Here is a 15,736-nt window from a genome sequence, read left to right as displayed (position 1 = left end):
TTTGAAATAACCTTAATAAGGTCTAGGTTCCACTCAAAATGGATAAGCTTTCTCATCAACGTCCCAGACAAAGCCACGTGTACTCTGCATCTCATTGCAACGTGATAACTAGCTGATCTATCTTGATTTCCATTTTCACGGTCCCACCACCTGATGGGATTGGGATAACCCAACAACAATTTCCAGCTCTAATCATTGCTATTAAGAAATAGTAATCAGTTGAATTAAAATAATCCAAATAAAAAAGCTAACATTCGTATATATCAAGCCTATCCACACTGCTTCCCCTGCTGAATTATTGGTTAGTCGGACGTGAATGGCAACTGTCAATCGTTAGTCCACCGTAAATAACTCATCACCCAATAATCACTTGCCACGTAAGCAATGCCCCCCCACCCTTCCCTGTCAGCGGTGGTTCGTTCGTCCACCTGGGACAATTCGGTCCCCCGTAGGACCCAACAGGCTTTGGCAGCTGCCTTGCTATAAATTTGGTGGGAACCAAAACTCGTAACCACCTTAAAATTTGCAAATTCCTAACAAAGGAAACCAACAAATTTCGAGGTGGTCGGATAAATGGAAAAGATCCCGGTGACACGACAGAATTCAGAGGAAATTGACAGGTTCCTTGAGGGAGCGGCGAGTTTTGCCGATATGATGTTTGGGTTCTTGGACGGAAGCAATGATTCAGAGGAAAATTTGAGGGACTTTGTTGACCGTGATGAGAATCCTAACGATGATGAGGATGCTATCCAGGTTGAACAGAACAAGATTTTCTGGGAAGCCCAAGAACAGCTTCTTCAGGTAAAGGTTGTCGAATATTTAAACATAAAAACATATACTTGGAGAATTTAAAGATTAAGTATTAACATTTTTGTGATTAATGTTCATGTAGGCAGCATTGTACCGAACTACTTCTCTAGAATCAAGAATTCGACAAGCTACAAAAGAAGCATTGACGGAATTAGATGTGGTGGGAGTGCAATGCGCTTGTCGGAGACCGGTGGCTGGAGGTTGTCGGAACTGTTTTCAAAGGGAGCTCTCGATTCGTCTCCAAAACATAGGTTTCAATTGTTACATACGCAAGTCCAAGTGGAGGAGCTCCTCGGAAATTCCCTCAGGGGAGCACACGTATTTAGAAGTGTTGGACAAATCGAACGGCAAAAAGGGAGAGGTAAGGGTCGTGATCGAGTTGAATTTCCGAGCTCAATTCGAAATGGCCAGGGCCAACGAAGATTACAACAAGTTAATCGCCCGGCTACCGGAACTATTGGTTGGCAAAGCAGAGAGGCTGAAAGCATTGATCAAGATTTTATGTGGTGCAGCCAAAAAATGCATGAAAGAGAAAAAAATGCACTTGGCTCCATGGAGAAAGCACAAGTACATGCAAGCGAAGTGGCTGGGAACATACGAGAGAACAACGCCGGCACTTTTGCCGGTGGGATATTCAGACCGGCCACAAAAGCCCAAGGCTTCCATGCTAACCTTTGATCTGCAAGAGAATTTGCCTGGCTTTCATTACACTGCCGTCGAAGTTGTGTAGTGATGATCTCGAGAAACATAATTTTGTTGGCGGAAATATAAATCAAGTTTTGATCGCCTCTTAAAAACACTTAGTAATTACATTATCAAAATATTATGGCTTTTCTGAATTCTCCAAGGGGGGGTAGAACTTGTGATGATAGACGATGGAGAGAAGAATTTTGTTTGTTTTAGCATCAGTTTTAAACCCAAGAGGATAATATATTAATAAAGAAGGAGACTGTAAATACACCAATGATTAATGTTTCAATATTATTATGGGTATTAATGGTGTTTTTTGTTTAATAACAATTAAGTGCAAAGTCATTGTTAAAGTTCAGTATTAATATGCTAAAGATAAGAACCTTTCTTGTTTGTCCTATTTATAAATCACACTGTTTAAGTGCACTGGATTCAGTGACCAGATTTTAAGGAAAGGATATACTTTTAATTTCTTGGTTCAAAGATACCTAAAAAAAACCAGTGAGTCCACAGTATGGTCTTTCTTGCTTCACGTAGTTAGTTAATTGCTTTTAGTATAGTTTGTCATGGAACTGTGCACTTAAATTCATGATAGAACTGGTGCAATTATTTTGATTCTTCAATAGCAACATAACAAACATAAATATATATATATATATATATAATATATATCTGTTCAGGAAATAAAACCGCTTCTATCAGCCGCCGGCCTCTTTTAACTTGCCTCTTTATTGCAAAAATTAAGATGAGAGATTAATTGAACTTTGATTTTTCTTTTTGGGATGAGGAAATGTTGAAACACATATACAATATTAATTTTTATTTCCCACTTGCACAATAGAAATTGTACATTTGATCAGTACACTAAACCCCAGTTAAATTTGGCCCAAAAAAACCCTAGTTAAATACTTTAACTAAAAAAATATTCTTAATCACTTTTGATGATTTTAAAGCAACATGCTTGGAGTTCACAATACTAAAATTAATTGGGTGATTTGATTTTAACAGTTTTAGATGAACTGCCTTGGTGTCCTCTAAAAATGAATTAATTACACCTTTTTTTTTAATAGTAGAGGTTATTGAGATTCAAATTTTAATCATTAAAATCAAAAGTATAATATTTTATCAATAAAAAATATGATTATTGATGAATTAATTACACTTTTGATATTTAAATCAGAATAAAATTGTTAAGTTGCATATTTAGCTAACTTAATTTCTTCCTTTCTTCTTTTCTTGGAAAAAAATTCTTCCTTTCTTTTATGGGTTCCTCTTATTCAGTTGCGGACTTCTTGCAATCCACAGTTTTGGATATGCATGTCTGTTACATGTGTAATATTACTTTAACTAATTGCAAACCCATATTCACTTCTTTAAGTTATATAATTCAAATGTAAAAATGCTCGTTAGTGTAAGTCACCCACTTGAAAATTAACTAATTGTTGAGGCACCTTAGAATCCATGTGCATCTTACATTAAAGAATGTCATTCACGCACCATATACACAAGTTTTTTTGACTTGTAGTTTCTCCTTTTCTTTTACCGATCAAGTTTTTTGTAGTTAAAAAGACTGAAAAATCAGTGCCGCAATACTTGAGCGTTGGAGTCACGAGGGCGTCACGTTTGGCAGGCTAAGTCAGGTTTTTTTTTTATTATTTTTTTAAAACAAAAGTTTACCTCTTTCAATGTGAGTCGGGTTGGAAAGTGGTAAACCATGACAAGATTCGTGATTAGGAGTGTAATCGAACCGAGTCAAACCGATACAGTGAAAAGTTCGAGTTTGAGCTCGACTCCCAACTCGTGATTCGATACTCGACTCGAATTCGATCGAGTTTAATTTTCTTAGTTTGAGCTCGATTTGTGATCGAAATCAAGCTGCTCGAGCTTGCTTAATTGGCTCAATTAATATATAAAAATAACCTCAATTCTTATACTCGATAAACGCTCGATTATTTGTGCTCGAGTTCGAATTTGAACTCAAGATTCTTAAGAGAATTCATAATTACTATAATCAGTTTTGATTATTAAGGCATAGGAATAGATACATTGAGAATCCAAAAACATTGTCATAATAGCCTTCAAATTTGCAATAAACTAAGCTTTTGGTTCTTCTCATCAAGAACTCCAGCAGCACATTACCCCACTCACTGAACCATCAACGTTGAACTTTAATACATCAAAAGGAGGGGACTAGTTCCAAGGTTTCTTTATCAATGAAGAGAAAATATTAGTTTCAGTATCATACATGAAAAAATCATAGATGAAAATAAGATAGAAGGCCATTCTCCTTTACTCAATCAAGCCAAGCGAAATATACACTGTCCTTATCTTAAAAACCATCGCCTCTTTTCAAATGATAGCAAGTTTTGTACAACTTGAAACCAACAAAACTAAACAGTTTAGACATTTCCTTAAATTGTGTTTTGGGGCTTCATTAGACAAATTAAGAACAGTTATAGAGACTAGAGAACTATAGGACAAACATAGGAAGTGGACCATGCTCAAAGACTTTATCATCATCAAGTTTTTGTACGAAATTACATGGATGGTTACATAATCAGACACAAAAAAGAATCATGGCTACAACTATAAAGTTCACTTACTATGAAAAAACATTTTGTAGTTATGCAAAAAGGCAGCACCACAGCAGCATGCTTTGTGTTCACAACAAAAAAATGAATTGTCTCCACATGTGAAAACCTATATAAGTAATTCATAAAACAATATATGATTATGGCAACCACTTGATAACCTGATCACACATGTATTTCATTATTGACAAACTATAAAATATGCATGCATCCACAAACTTGTGACACCAAGGAATTTGGGTGTATAACATCTAACATTTCCCAAAACAGTACAACTTTATATACCTTAAATGCAATGATCACAAAGCATGTTCAAGGATGAGGAAACATGTTTATAGAGCTGTATAACAATCAAGCAACATGATCTTGTTTCATGCCAAGTTTGACTAGAACTCACTTGAGCTCATTCAACAAAGCATGAAGATTGGTTCAAGTCTGCCAATTTCAAGCTTTTCACTTAAGCAAATCGACTTCAACCAAAGGCCTGCTCAACTAATCAGTCATCAGAGCCAGCAATGCAAGCTTATAGATGGCTTTCCATACTCTAACATAGCTCGTTATATAACCAAGTCAGATTCATAAATTCATATACTTTGCTTTCTAGCCTAGATTCAGCTCGTTTTTGCCCTTAATTTAATATATGAAGGTCATAAAGAGCTTGCCATTGTTAAAAATCCTTCTCCTTCAAATCCCAAGAAAATATTCAGTAAGGTCCACATTTTCATAAATGAATTATCGAATTTCATTTAAATCAAGATATTAGCAATTGATCCAGCACTTAATACACTAAAAGACTTCTGCTGTTTAATAAATAAGAACTAGAGTGATTAAGTCTAGACTTCAAAAATATACATCTTAGGTACTCGTATTTTAGTTAAATCTCTCATTAGACAGCACTAATTGTTTAGTCAATGCATTAAGAACCCAAACAACCAAACTATGCATTACAAAAGCATGCCAACCTGCTACATGGTATGTTATTTATGTATTTGCAATTCACATTTGATACCATGTCAATGACAAATAGTATTCACTGGATGCAGCTCTAAATAGTTATCTCTGAATATATTTACTCAAAGGTAAAGAATGCAAGCTTGCCATTAATCATAACACTTACTGTTGTTATCAGCATTCAAGTAAGGTAACATTTAACTTTTTCAAAGGCAGCTAGATCAAACGTTCACAACCACATCAATCACTAGCATGCATAAAAAATTACAAAGAATTGACATCACCTACTAGTGAAAGATAATGTGTGGATCATAGACAAAATGCACCCTAAGTATGCTATTGTCAACTAAAAACATGGCAAACTGAAATGAGTAACAAACCTCTCCAGACTATAAAATAAATGCAGCATGATTCTGAGAAGCTGACACCTGGATCACACTGGGTGGATAAGAGAAGTTAATCCTCATAAATGCTACACATTGTGTTATTGCAAGACCATGTCCGAGGACACCACACAAATTGGAACCATAAGAGAGCACTTATGAGTTGCTAATTAGCAATGTGTGATACCTTCAAGTTGTTAACTGCATATGGTAAATCAAACTAATAATAAGTGATGAGTGACCAGAACTTTTCTGATAGTAGCATCTATAACAGGTGGATATAGAAACATAAAAGACCTATAAATGCTACGGACATGAAACAAAAGATATAAACTTCAATAACAACTTTTCATCTTTTCTTCTCCAATAAGCCTAATATTTCAAATTCATCTAAATTGCTTATGGTTACTTGTTGTGAGCTCCAATGACACTCCTTTCCTTTTTCCTCATATTATAGAATAGTGTAACGAGAAAAACTTATGTTCCTCACCAAAACACTACTAGCAACTATAACACAATTCAGCTTGATAGAAAACTAAAAACAAGATCATACCAGAAATAAAATTTTATTTTTCTAGCAAAAAACATACCATAATGACTATCAAACAACCAATTGTTAAAGCTGGGTAAAAATGCAACCTACCAAAATGATTAATAATCCACCGTTAACGCTAGGTGGAATCGATTTGTCTTGGATATTCCAACTTTGATTTGTCTTAGATTTGAGTTGGCTCTGGTCTAAACCAAGGACAGGTTACCGTAGAGGGTTTTTCTGTGAAATGAGAAAGACGAGGAAAAAGAGGGAAAGAAGAAAATAAAAGTTTAGGGTTTTTAGGTTAAGGGTAAAATAGTAAGTTTATAAATAAAATAATAAAAAATATATATAATATAAAAGTTCAATTAGGCTTACGAGTTATTCGAGTTGGATAATAATATACTCAAATTCGGCTCGTTTGATAAATCGAACTACTCGAGCTCGAGCTCAGCTCGACAAATATCGAATCGAATTCGAGTTTTAATCGAATCAAACCCAAGTAGCTTACAAATACTAATGTATCATTTACACTCCTATTCATGATTTAACCCAACTTGCCATTGACCCGTGAAAAGCAATCATGCTACCTGAAATTGGTAAAAAAAAAAAAGTCTTACCTGATCTGATCCAATAGTTCTCATATTTTCGCATAGAGGTATAATAAATAACATTCTATGAACAGTTGTATTCATAAATGAATTTAATTTTTATTTGTTTATGTTTATATTTAATAAATTTAATAAATGAATATAAATAATAATTTGTAATTTATTAATTAAATAAACATATTATAAATATGATAAAAGTTTATTTAAATCAAATAATTTATAAATATATTTAATTTGCATTTATTTATATTTATTTATTAAATTTAATAAATGATTGCAAATAAAAATTTAAAATTTATTAATTATATAAACTAATATTAAATGTAACAAAATTTGTTAATGTTAATTTCGTTTTATGCCTCCCAAGTTACACTCCTAAATATGATCTTGCTTTGTGTCCATAACTTCAATGTACATGCCTGAGACTGATCCAATAATGGCTGCTCCACGTGGCCGGAATAATCCATTCAAGGTAGAAAAGCTTAATTAAGAGTATGAGAGTTGGGCCCATAAAACATAAATGGACAAGGGAAAAAAGAGTACAAAGATCCAATTAAAATTTTGAGCCTGACCGAAGAAAAAAAAATTAACACATGCATCATGGTTGAAAAGGCTATCAATGTAAAAAATGGTACAATAACCATTATAGGCACTTTATTTTGTTAAAAAAATTTTCAATATTTAATAAATTTTGAATTTTATTTTGATAATGCGTTATGAAATTATTCAATTGAAGTTTAATTGTGAGCTAAACGTTTAACCTAAAAATTAAAAGCCTAAGTACTGTTATTCATGTTTTTATTATTATTGTATTTCATTTTTATTTTTTATTTCAATTTTAATTTTATTATTATCATTATTATTTGGTAAAAAAAGTTAAAAGAGTCCAAGGCAAGGTAACAAAAAAAGTTTTTAATTCATTTATTTTCTTTATTTTTGGTAAAAAATAGAAAACCAGAATTGAAAATATGGGAAAGGGTAATCAGGAATCCAAATATTGTGATTTTGTTTAGATTAACAATTTAAAGGCTAAATTTGTTTAGGAAATATTTGGACGCTTTAATTATTGAAAAAAGAAAAAGAATTTTGAAAATATCAAAAGCTAGATTCGATCAATCAGGATTTTTCAAATTGAAATAGGTTTAATCCCTATATAAAAACCATAATCACAAGAATAATTCATGAGCACACAAAGATAGAAAAGAGTAATCAAGCAATTACACAGCAATAATCAAGCAGTAAAGTAATCAAGCAAGCAAAAGAAAAAACTTTGGGTTCTACTTTGATATCGAGATTTGAGTTTTGTTTAGGATTTTTTTTTCTCTGGTTTTTTGGTAAAAAGAATTTTAAGGATATTTTTGGGTTTTTTTTTTTAATTTCAGATTATTTTGGTTGAATTTTTAGGTTTTTGATTTATTTTTTTTTATTTTTTGATGGCTAATTTGAATTTTTTGACAAGGTGTGTCGTGGTTGAAGGGAATTTGAGGTGACCGATTTTTGGAATTTGTGGAGATTTTTTGGTTTGTTCAACTTTTTGGTGACTAATTAAAATTTTTAACACCAAAATTTAGAATTTTGGTTAGGATTTGGAATTTGTTGAAGTTTTCGGTAAGGCGCTTAGAAAGAAGCTAGAGAGTTTTGTTGAAAAGAGAGAAAGAAGAACTGTAATTTAAAAAAAAAAAGATTTGGTCTATTTAAACCAAAGCCGAGACAATGTTGTTTTAGGAAGGGTAGATTTACACCTCAACCCGATGTGACTTGTATGTCAACCTGATTTCCAACCTAATTCGATCATGGGTTTTTTAATTTGTTTTCTATTTTCTATTTTCTTGTTATTTTTTCCTTTAATTTATTTTCATTCCTTTAATTTAAAATTTGACTTAATTGGAAATAATGAGTAAAAGAAAAAAAAGAAATTTGAAATAATTTTTAAGCTATGATATTTTTGCATGATTTTTATGACACTTTTTATTCTAGTATTGTATGATTTTATTATGATTATAGGATTTTTTTGTAATATTTTGTGTGATTAGTTTTGTAATATATTGTATGATTTTGTAAATAAATAAAAAGGATAAATTGATTTCTTTGTTATAAGATATTTTATAAATCCAATGACGGAGCTTCTTCAAGTAAATAATGAATTTATCTTAAATACTCTTGAAATAAAGAAAATTTCTGTTTAGGTAAAAGCATAAAAACTTTTTTCTAAAATTTAAATATCGAAATTAATAAAAATTATTTTAGTTAAGGCTTAGGTAAGATAATATAAGACTAATTTGGTACCAATTTTTGAGTATTGTGAGGGTGTTATAACTTTTCCTATATGTAATCGACTCTTGAACGTAATTCTATTTATATTAACTAAAATCTATTCTTTTTATAGATTTTAGTTTAAGCTTTTGATAACTGTCATGATATTTATGTCCAAGAACCAACCCATTAGACACAAAATCTATGAAGTTGCTCTAATATTTTTTATCTAAGTGTGATTGGCCACCTATATGAATTTATCTTTTTTAAGGTTATCCTAAGTGTAAACTAAGGATCTCTAAAAAAAAAAAAGTTCTGGTCTACATCAACAGAACTAAAGTTTAGGAGTTGGTTACGTACAGGGAAGGTATTAGCTCCCTTTTATGCCTAAAATTAGTACTAAATTAATTATGTGTTATCTTACCTAAGCCTTATAAAAGATAATTTTTTATCATGCAAATAAATTAGTTCCAATCCTTTTATTTATTTACACAACACAGTAATACAAAAATTCTATCAAAAAATCATATCATGCAATCATGCACTAATTAAAAATATCATGTAATAAATATGAAATCATACCATGTAATAAATGTCATACCATGCAATAAATCATACAATAAAATATTATGCAAAAATTATTAATTATCATGCAATAGTTTATAATAATCATACAAATATATTATCATGTAATAATATAAAATATCATGCAAATATATTAACTATCATGCAATAATATAAATAATCATGCAAATAAAATATTAATAGTCAAACCATGCAAAAATTAAGAGTTCTTTATTATTATTATTTTTAATCAATTAAAAGAAAAAAAATCAAAATATGAATGACCTAAATAGATAAAAAAATGAAAAGAAAATAAAAGATTTTAAAATTTACTAAAGCAATCAGGTCACCTTATACATGGGTCATTATGGGTCAAACTTCTTCATTTACTTACAAAATGGCGCCATTTGGTTAAAATTATCATGCCTTTTCTTCTACCTTTGCCTCACCACTCTCTCTTGTGTTCTTTATCTCTTTTCTCTCTAAAAACCTAACTGAAAAGTTTAAAAGAATCTAGAATCCGATAATGGTCCAGTGTTGCTACCACATCATTTCGCCACAAAATTCCACCCTCGTGTTCCTCTCTTTTTTTTCCTAAAAGCTTTTCCTCAAATTCTCTTAAAAAATTCCAAACTCAAGAATACTAGAAGCCTAACCTAGAAACCACCTTTCACCATCGATCTTGTTGCCCGTCATGTTTGTTTTCACCTAAGAAATCACCAATCGACAGTTGCCACCATCCCTTGTACTGCCAGCAGTGCCTCCTTTCTCCATTTTTTGTCTCTATTTTAAAACCCAAAAAGAAACAAAAAAATCCCACTATAAATTGTTTCTATTTTTGTTTGTTATGGCTTTGTTGAGTTCTGGTTGACTGGGAATTGTGGGATAACTTTCTTCAGGGTTTTGAAGCTATTGAAATTGCTCTCTATTGGTTTTAGACTTGCAAGGTTGTTTCTGGGTTTAGTGGGCTTAATTGTTGACTGTGTGTCTATTGATTCTTCTTGTTTGAATTGCTTCTGTTAATTGCATTAGGATTGCTTAATTTGGTTACTACTAGATTACTCTTTTTATTGTCGAATTGCTTCTTGATTACTGTTTGTTTTTTGTTGAAAAACTGCTTTTGCACTGAATGATCTTGCTATTTGTGTTGTGGAATTTGGCTTTGAATTGCTTATTGGTTTTGATTGCTTTCTATATTACTTGTTGCTTTTTTCTTGGTTTTATGAAGGTCTTTTTATATAAGGATTGAATCCCTTTCAATTAGAAAGAAATTAATTCAACTGAATTTAAGATTTCTTTCTAAATTTTACTCTCTGTGTAATGTTTTTTTTTTCAATAGATGGAGCTTCAAATCTTTTTAAAATTATTTAACCATTAAAGTTAAAGTCTGAGATAGAATCCAAAAGTTTAATTGAATCCAAGATTTTTCCTGTAAAATCCCATGCTTTCTTATTTGATTTCTTGACTCTTTTTTTTTTTTTTTTTTTACTTTTGATCAATACATTAAAATCAAAATTAAAATCAAAAATAAAAAATTACAATTGAAATTGAAAATTAAAAATTACAAATTGAAAATTTGGGCTTTTAATCCTTGGCCTAAAATTCATTTTTGTATTAAGGGCTAATTGTACAATTAAATCAAAATTCAAAGTCCAATGAATTTTGAAGAAATCTTCAACAAAATAAGGTGTCTGCAAATGCTCCTTTTGTGTACTTTTTATGAAACAAGAATTGTACAAAGACAAAAGATATCCATTTTATTCGAATCCATAAAAAATCAAAAAAGAATATTACGAAAGTTACCCTACAACTGAGTCTTAAAAACTTTCAAAAACTTAAAATGCTCTTCCATCGAGGGTTCACCTTTTTTAAAAAAAAAATAAATACTCTTCCACCGAGGCTTCAACTTTGAAAAATAAAGCACTCCTCCACTGAGGCTTGAACTTTTTTAAAAAATAAAAGTACTTTTCCATCGAGGCTTCAACTTTAAATAAATACTCCCCTACAATTGAGGCTTGAAACTTTAAATAAAATTCATGACCAAGAAAGCTCTTTCTTAACAAAGGCTTGAAACTTTAAAATTCATGACTAAGAAAGCTTCTTTTAACAAAAATTTGAAAATTTAAAATTCATGTCCATGAAAGCTTCTTCTCAACAAAAGTTTGAAACTTTAAAATTCTTACCTCAAATTCTTTCATTCTAATTGGATCTTTATTAATCATCTTTCAATATCCCTTTCTAAAATTATATCAACATCCGATTTTTCTTCCTACTTTCCAAACATATGCAATGAATGTATACAATGAATAGAAAGATTTTCTAAAATTCTCAAATTTAATTTTAAGATTCAAACTGTAGTTTTCATGTCTTTTCAATGATGCTTGGAATAAATATGATGAATGTAATGTTCTCAACATGATACATACAACATGTAATGGATGCAATAAATGCAGCGAATGCAATGCATAAAATGCAAAAATCTTATCATGATGCATGAATGCAATGACTATAATGCATACAATGAATGCGATGTAAAAGTCAATATCATGTATTTCTAATTGTGGTAAATGGTTCTCAAAACTCTGCTTCATGTTTTCTCTCTTTTTCAGCTTCCCATCATGTTCTTGTTCAACTTTTTAAAACTAATCAGCAAATGTATCAACCAATTTGTGATCCAAAATTCTCTAATTTCATCATTTGATCTTAATATTTAGAATGTTTCTTTTCATTTATAAGCCATAAAGATCAACATCCTTGTAAACTTTTTTTATCTGCATTTCATTTTCAATCTACCCTAGTCATTTTTAACTTTTTCTTTTCATTTGTAAGTGCCAAGGACCAAAATCTTTTAAATGTCTTTCATCATTTACCCTTCATTTTTTATTTGCCCTAGTCACTTTTAACTTTTTCAAAATAATGCAAGGACCTTTCAATAAGTCATTTATTCATTCATCATTATTCCAATTCAATTATAAATGTAATCCATCACACTTCCATAATGAATAAATGGTGAAAAACATGGAAAATTGAAGAAAGGAAATTCGTAAGGACAAGTCTGGCAAAGAGTAAATAGGCAAAGAAACCATTTTAAAGTAAATCATTATGATAAATGTAAGGAAGGGTTCACAACATCTAAGATAATGAATATTCAGATAATTTTAGCCAAATCAATTCTAAATTCTTTTTGAAAAGCTCAATTTATTAATATTCTTTATCTTTGAGCTTATCAATCTAGGCATATCTCATAGGATCCTTATTAAAGTTATTTTCCTAAGTTTTCATCTAAAAAATATCCTCTTTTTTACTTAAACTACCCTTTCAGATTTTCAGTTTAAATTTTTCTTTGTTCTCATTTTTTTTATCATTTTTTTATTTTTTTATCTTTTATCTTTTTCTCTTTTTTTCCACATTTTTTTCTTCTCATTTCCTTTCCCTCTGATCCATTAATGACATTTCAATCAAAATCTCAAACAATCCCATCACAAGTTTACCTTAGTCCAATTAATGATTTTCCAATTCGAGAATTCCCATTTGATTAAAATTGACTTTTAAGGGACATAATGTTCACTAAGGTGAGGGGTTATAAAAAAAAATAGATAAAATAGGCCTAAAATGTATTTAAAGGGTAATCAAGCCAAGAATTATTTTTTTTCATATAACACACTTTGATATTTTACCTTATCAATTTCTTTTTCTTCTCCCATATTTTTTTCTTTTCATTTCTCTCTCTTTTTTTCATCATACTTTCTTTTTTTTTTTTTTCATCATTTTTCAAAACAGATCTAAGCAAAAAAGAGCTTTGCCCTTAAAATCATTAAGGACCTTCACCTTTCTTTTTGTGGACAAACTTTTCAAACTTTGCCTTTTAGTGTTGGGATTATCCTTGATTAAGGTATTTTCCAAAAAAAAAATTTAATAGGCTTAAATAGGGTAGCAAATGGATAATTTTACTCTTTGTGTGAAAGGTAGAAGAAATATGGTTATTTCTTATATTAAACATGAATACTCTCAATGAATAATATTTATTAACTAAAAGTAAACTTATGAATGAATCATTACCAGTAATAGAAGATGTAAGAATTGATATATAAATTAACTTTTTATTTAATTGATAATCATATAAAGTAGAAGATATTTTAGCCATTTGCATCAAACTTAAACTTTCTTCTTGCATGCGTACTCTTCCGAAAGCACACTAAAATAAGAGGCAAAAAATTATTGGTAGCATAGTTGATTAAACAAGTGATTTTTTCGCCTAGTACAAATCTCATACTACCTCCTATAAACTAAAAATCCATAATCCCAATTGATATAGGAATACCATTTAGTTGACCTATACCTGTTTGAATAACCTCAGTTAATTCTGTCTCTCTTTGATAAGAATAAAAAAGATCTTTATAAGGCTCTTTGTCATACTCAAATGGATCAAAATCAATACCATCTTCGTCATACTAAAATGGATAAAAATCAATACCATCTTAATCTTTGTCATACTAAACTTTATCTTCGTCATACTGAACTTTATCTTCATCATACTAAAATATATCAGAATCAATACCATCTTTATCTTCATCAAACTAAACTTTATCTTTATCATACTGAGCTTTATCCTCATCATATTGCAATAGATCACAAACTATATCACTCTCATTTTTTAATGATCGAAACTCTTTGCTCATTTCATGAAATCTGTCTTTTTTTACTTCAAAAATCCCAATACAGTAGGAGTTTCAACTTATCAATCATATCAACATGAATAATCTTTTCAAAATTGAATCTTAAATTATTATCATGATTGTCTAAACATTCATTATTTAAAACATGAGAGTGGGTGAAATATGAAAGGCATATAAGAAAGCAATTGAATAAAATAAGAAATGTAATGAAAATACATTTGTCATTTTATTGAAATGATGAAAGATAAATAAAAACACTAACATAAAAGACTCTTAAATGTTCATAAAGACTTGTATTATTTCCTAAAGTTCCTAAAGTGACCGGCATTCATAAAGACTTTCTCAAGATTATACCTTAGTGTGGTTAAGGAAAAGGTTATTAATGACATATGTTCCTACTTCTTGATCAAAATTCACCAATCTAGTTTTGACCAAACTTTTTACTTTATACTTCAATGCTGTGCAATATTCTATAGAATGGCTAGCAATCCCAAAATGATAGTCACAAATAGCATTAGTATTATACCGTTTGAGGTAGGAAGGCTTTATAGGTTCTGAATAAATTGGTGTGACCAAATTGTTCTCAATGAGTTGAAGAAGCAGCTTAATGTATGTAATAGGAATTGGATCTATAGGAGCTCTTTCTTTCTTCATCTGATTTTTAGGTTGAGCAACTAGCTTATTTATAAGTGTAAATTTAGGCGGCTGCATGATTGGTTGATAAGCATAAGGACTTGGAAAATATTTTTTATCGTTAGGTAAGAGGGCTAGTACATCGAATAAGGATAATATGGATTAAAGTCTCCCACTTGTTGCCCTTTATGAATTATAGTTTGAGCATTTCCTTCTTTATTCTTTAGTACATCCCATTTCTTTGCATTAGATGACTCATCACCTTCAAGCTGCCATTCTTGATAGCATTGTCATTGATTTCCCTAGAAATTACTATATCAATAAAGTTCTTTGTAGCATTACCAATCATTATCTCATAGTAGGGAGCTTTAAAAGTGTTGACAAATAGAACTATAGTTTCAGTCAATAGGGGTTAAACTTGGGCAGCATCATCTTTTCATCTCCAAGTATACTCTTTGATGCTCTTGGAATCTTTTTTTTTCATACTTTGTATAGATATATGGTCTACTGCCATATCGATAATGAACTTTTATTATGCAACAAAGGCCCTTGCTAGCTTTTTTAAAACACAAACTCAAGTCTTATCCAATTACACATACCATCTAGCAACTGAACCAGTGAGACTGTCTTAGAAGATATGAATGAGTAATTTCTCACTGTATGCGTATGCAACTAACTTGCTACAATACATAGTCACATATGTAACAGGGCACTTGGACTATCATACTTTGTAAACTCAAGCACCTTGAACTTTGGTGAAATCATGATATCAGGAGCCAAAATTAATCTAGCAACATCCATTGACCCATAGAAATTTATCCCTACAATAACTTTAAGCCTCTCTTATATGAGATCTATATTTTGAGAACTAGAGTTTTTTTTAACATCTACAAGGCCTATCTTTAGTTTTTCTTACTCTTTTAGGTCATCAAAATTTGGAACTTATGTAGGATTAGATATTTTGATGTCGAGAACAAGGGTAATGGGAGTAGGAGAAGTAGTTGATGGCATGTTAGTATGCACGTAGGGGTAGCTTGTAGTA

The 15,736-nt window shown here is 30.6% G+C and overlaps 1 protein-coding gene and 1 long non-coding RNA gene across 3 annotated transcripts; one reads left to right on the top strand and one right to left on the bottom strand.

Annotated features, from left to right (window-relative positions):
- Window positions 1-249: 249 nt before the first annotated feature.
- LOC111308465 (uncharacterized) lies at window positions 250-1,914 on the top strand. 2 transcript variants are annotated; one of them, XM_022906788.2, is made up of 2 exons: window positions 250-807; window positions 893-1,914. In XM_022906788.2, the coding sequence occupies exons 1-2, from the start codon at window positions 574-576 to the stop codon at window positions 1,538-1,540; spliced, it is 882 nt and encodes a 293-aa protein (XP_022762523.2). In that variant the 5' UTR covers window positions 250-573; the 3' UTR covers window positions 1,541-1,914. The 2 variants fall into 2 exon arrangements, with proteins under 2 accessions (XP_022762523.2, XP_022762524.2); XM_022906789.2 differs by having other exon boundaries at window positions 257-801; window positions 893-1,913.
- Window positions 1,915-3,502: 1,588 nt separating this feature from the next.
- LOC111308464 (uncharacterized) lies at window positions 3,503-6,207 on the bottom strand. The gene is made up of 3 exons (XR_002692273.2): window positions 6,069-6,207; window positions 5,423-5,626; window positions 3,503-4,200 (listed from the first exon to the last, which is right to left on the bottom strand). It is a non-coding gene; the product is annotated as an uncharacterized LOC111308464 (long non-coding RNA).
- Window positions 6,208-15,736: the final 9,529 nt, after the last annotated feature.

Source organism: Durio zibethinus, chromosome 2, assembly GCF_047325235.1.
Source record: "Durio zibethinus cultivar Kanyao isolate XHJ-2024 chromosome 2, ASM4732523v1, whole genome shotgun sequence".
In the NCBI taxonomy this organism is placed as follows: domain Eukaryota; kingdom Viridiplantae; phylum Streptophyta; class Magnoliopsida; order Malvales; family Malvaceae; genus Durio; species Durio zibethinus.
This window is presented reverse-complemented; position numbering and strand designations above follow the sequence as displayed.

Excerpts from the sequence above, each read along its gene's own strand:
- LOC111308465 (XM_022906788.2), top strand. The coding sequence starts at position 574 with ATGGAAAAGATCCCGGTGACACGACAGAATTCAGAGGAAATTGACAGG. Across the intron at positions 808-892 it reads AACAGCTTCTTCAGGTAAAG|GCAGCATTGTACCGAACTAC; the intron begins GTTGTCGAATAT and ends ATGTTCATGTAG.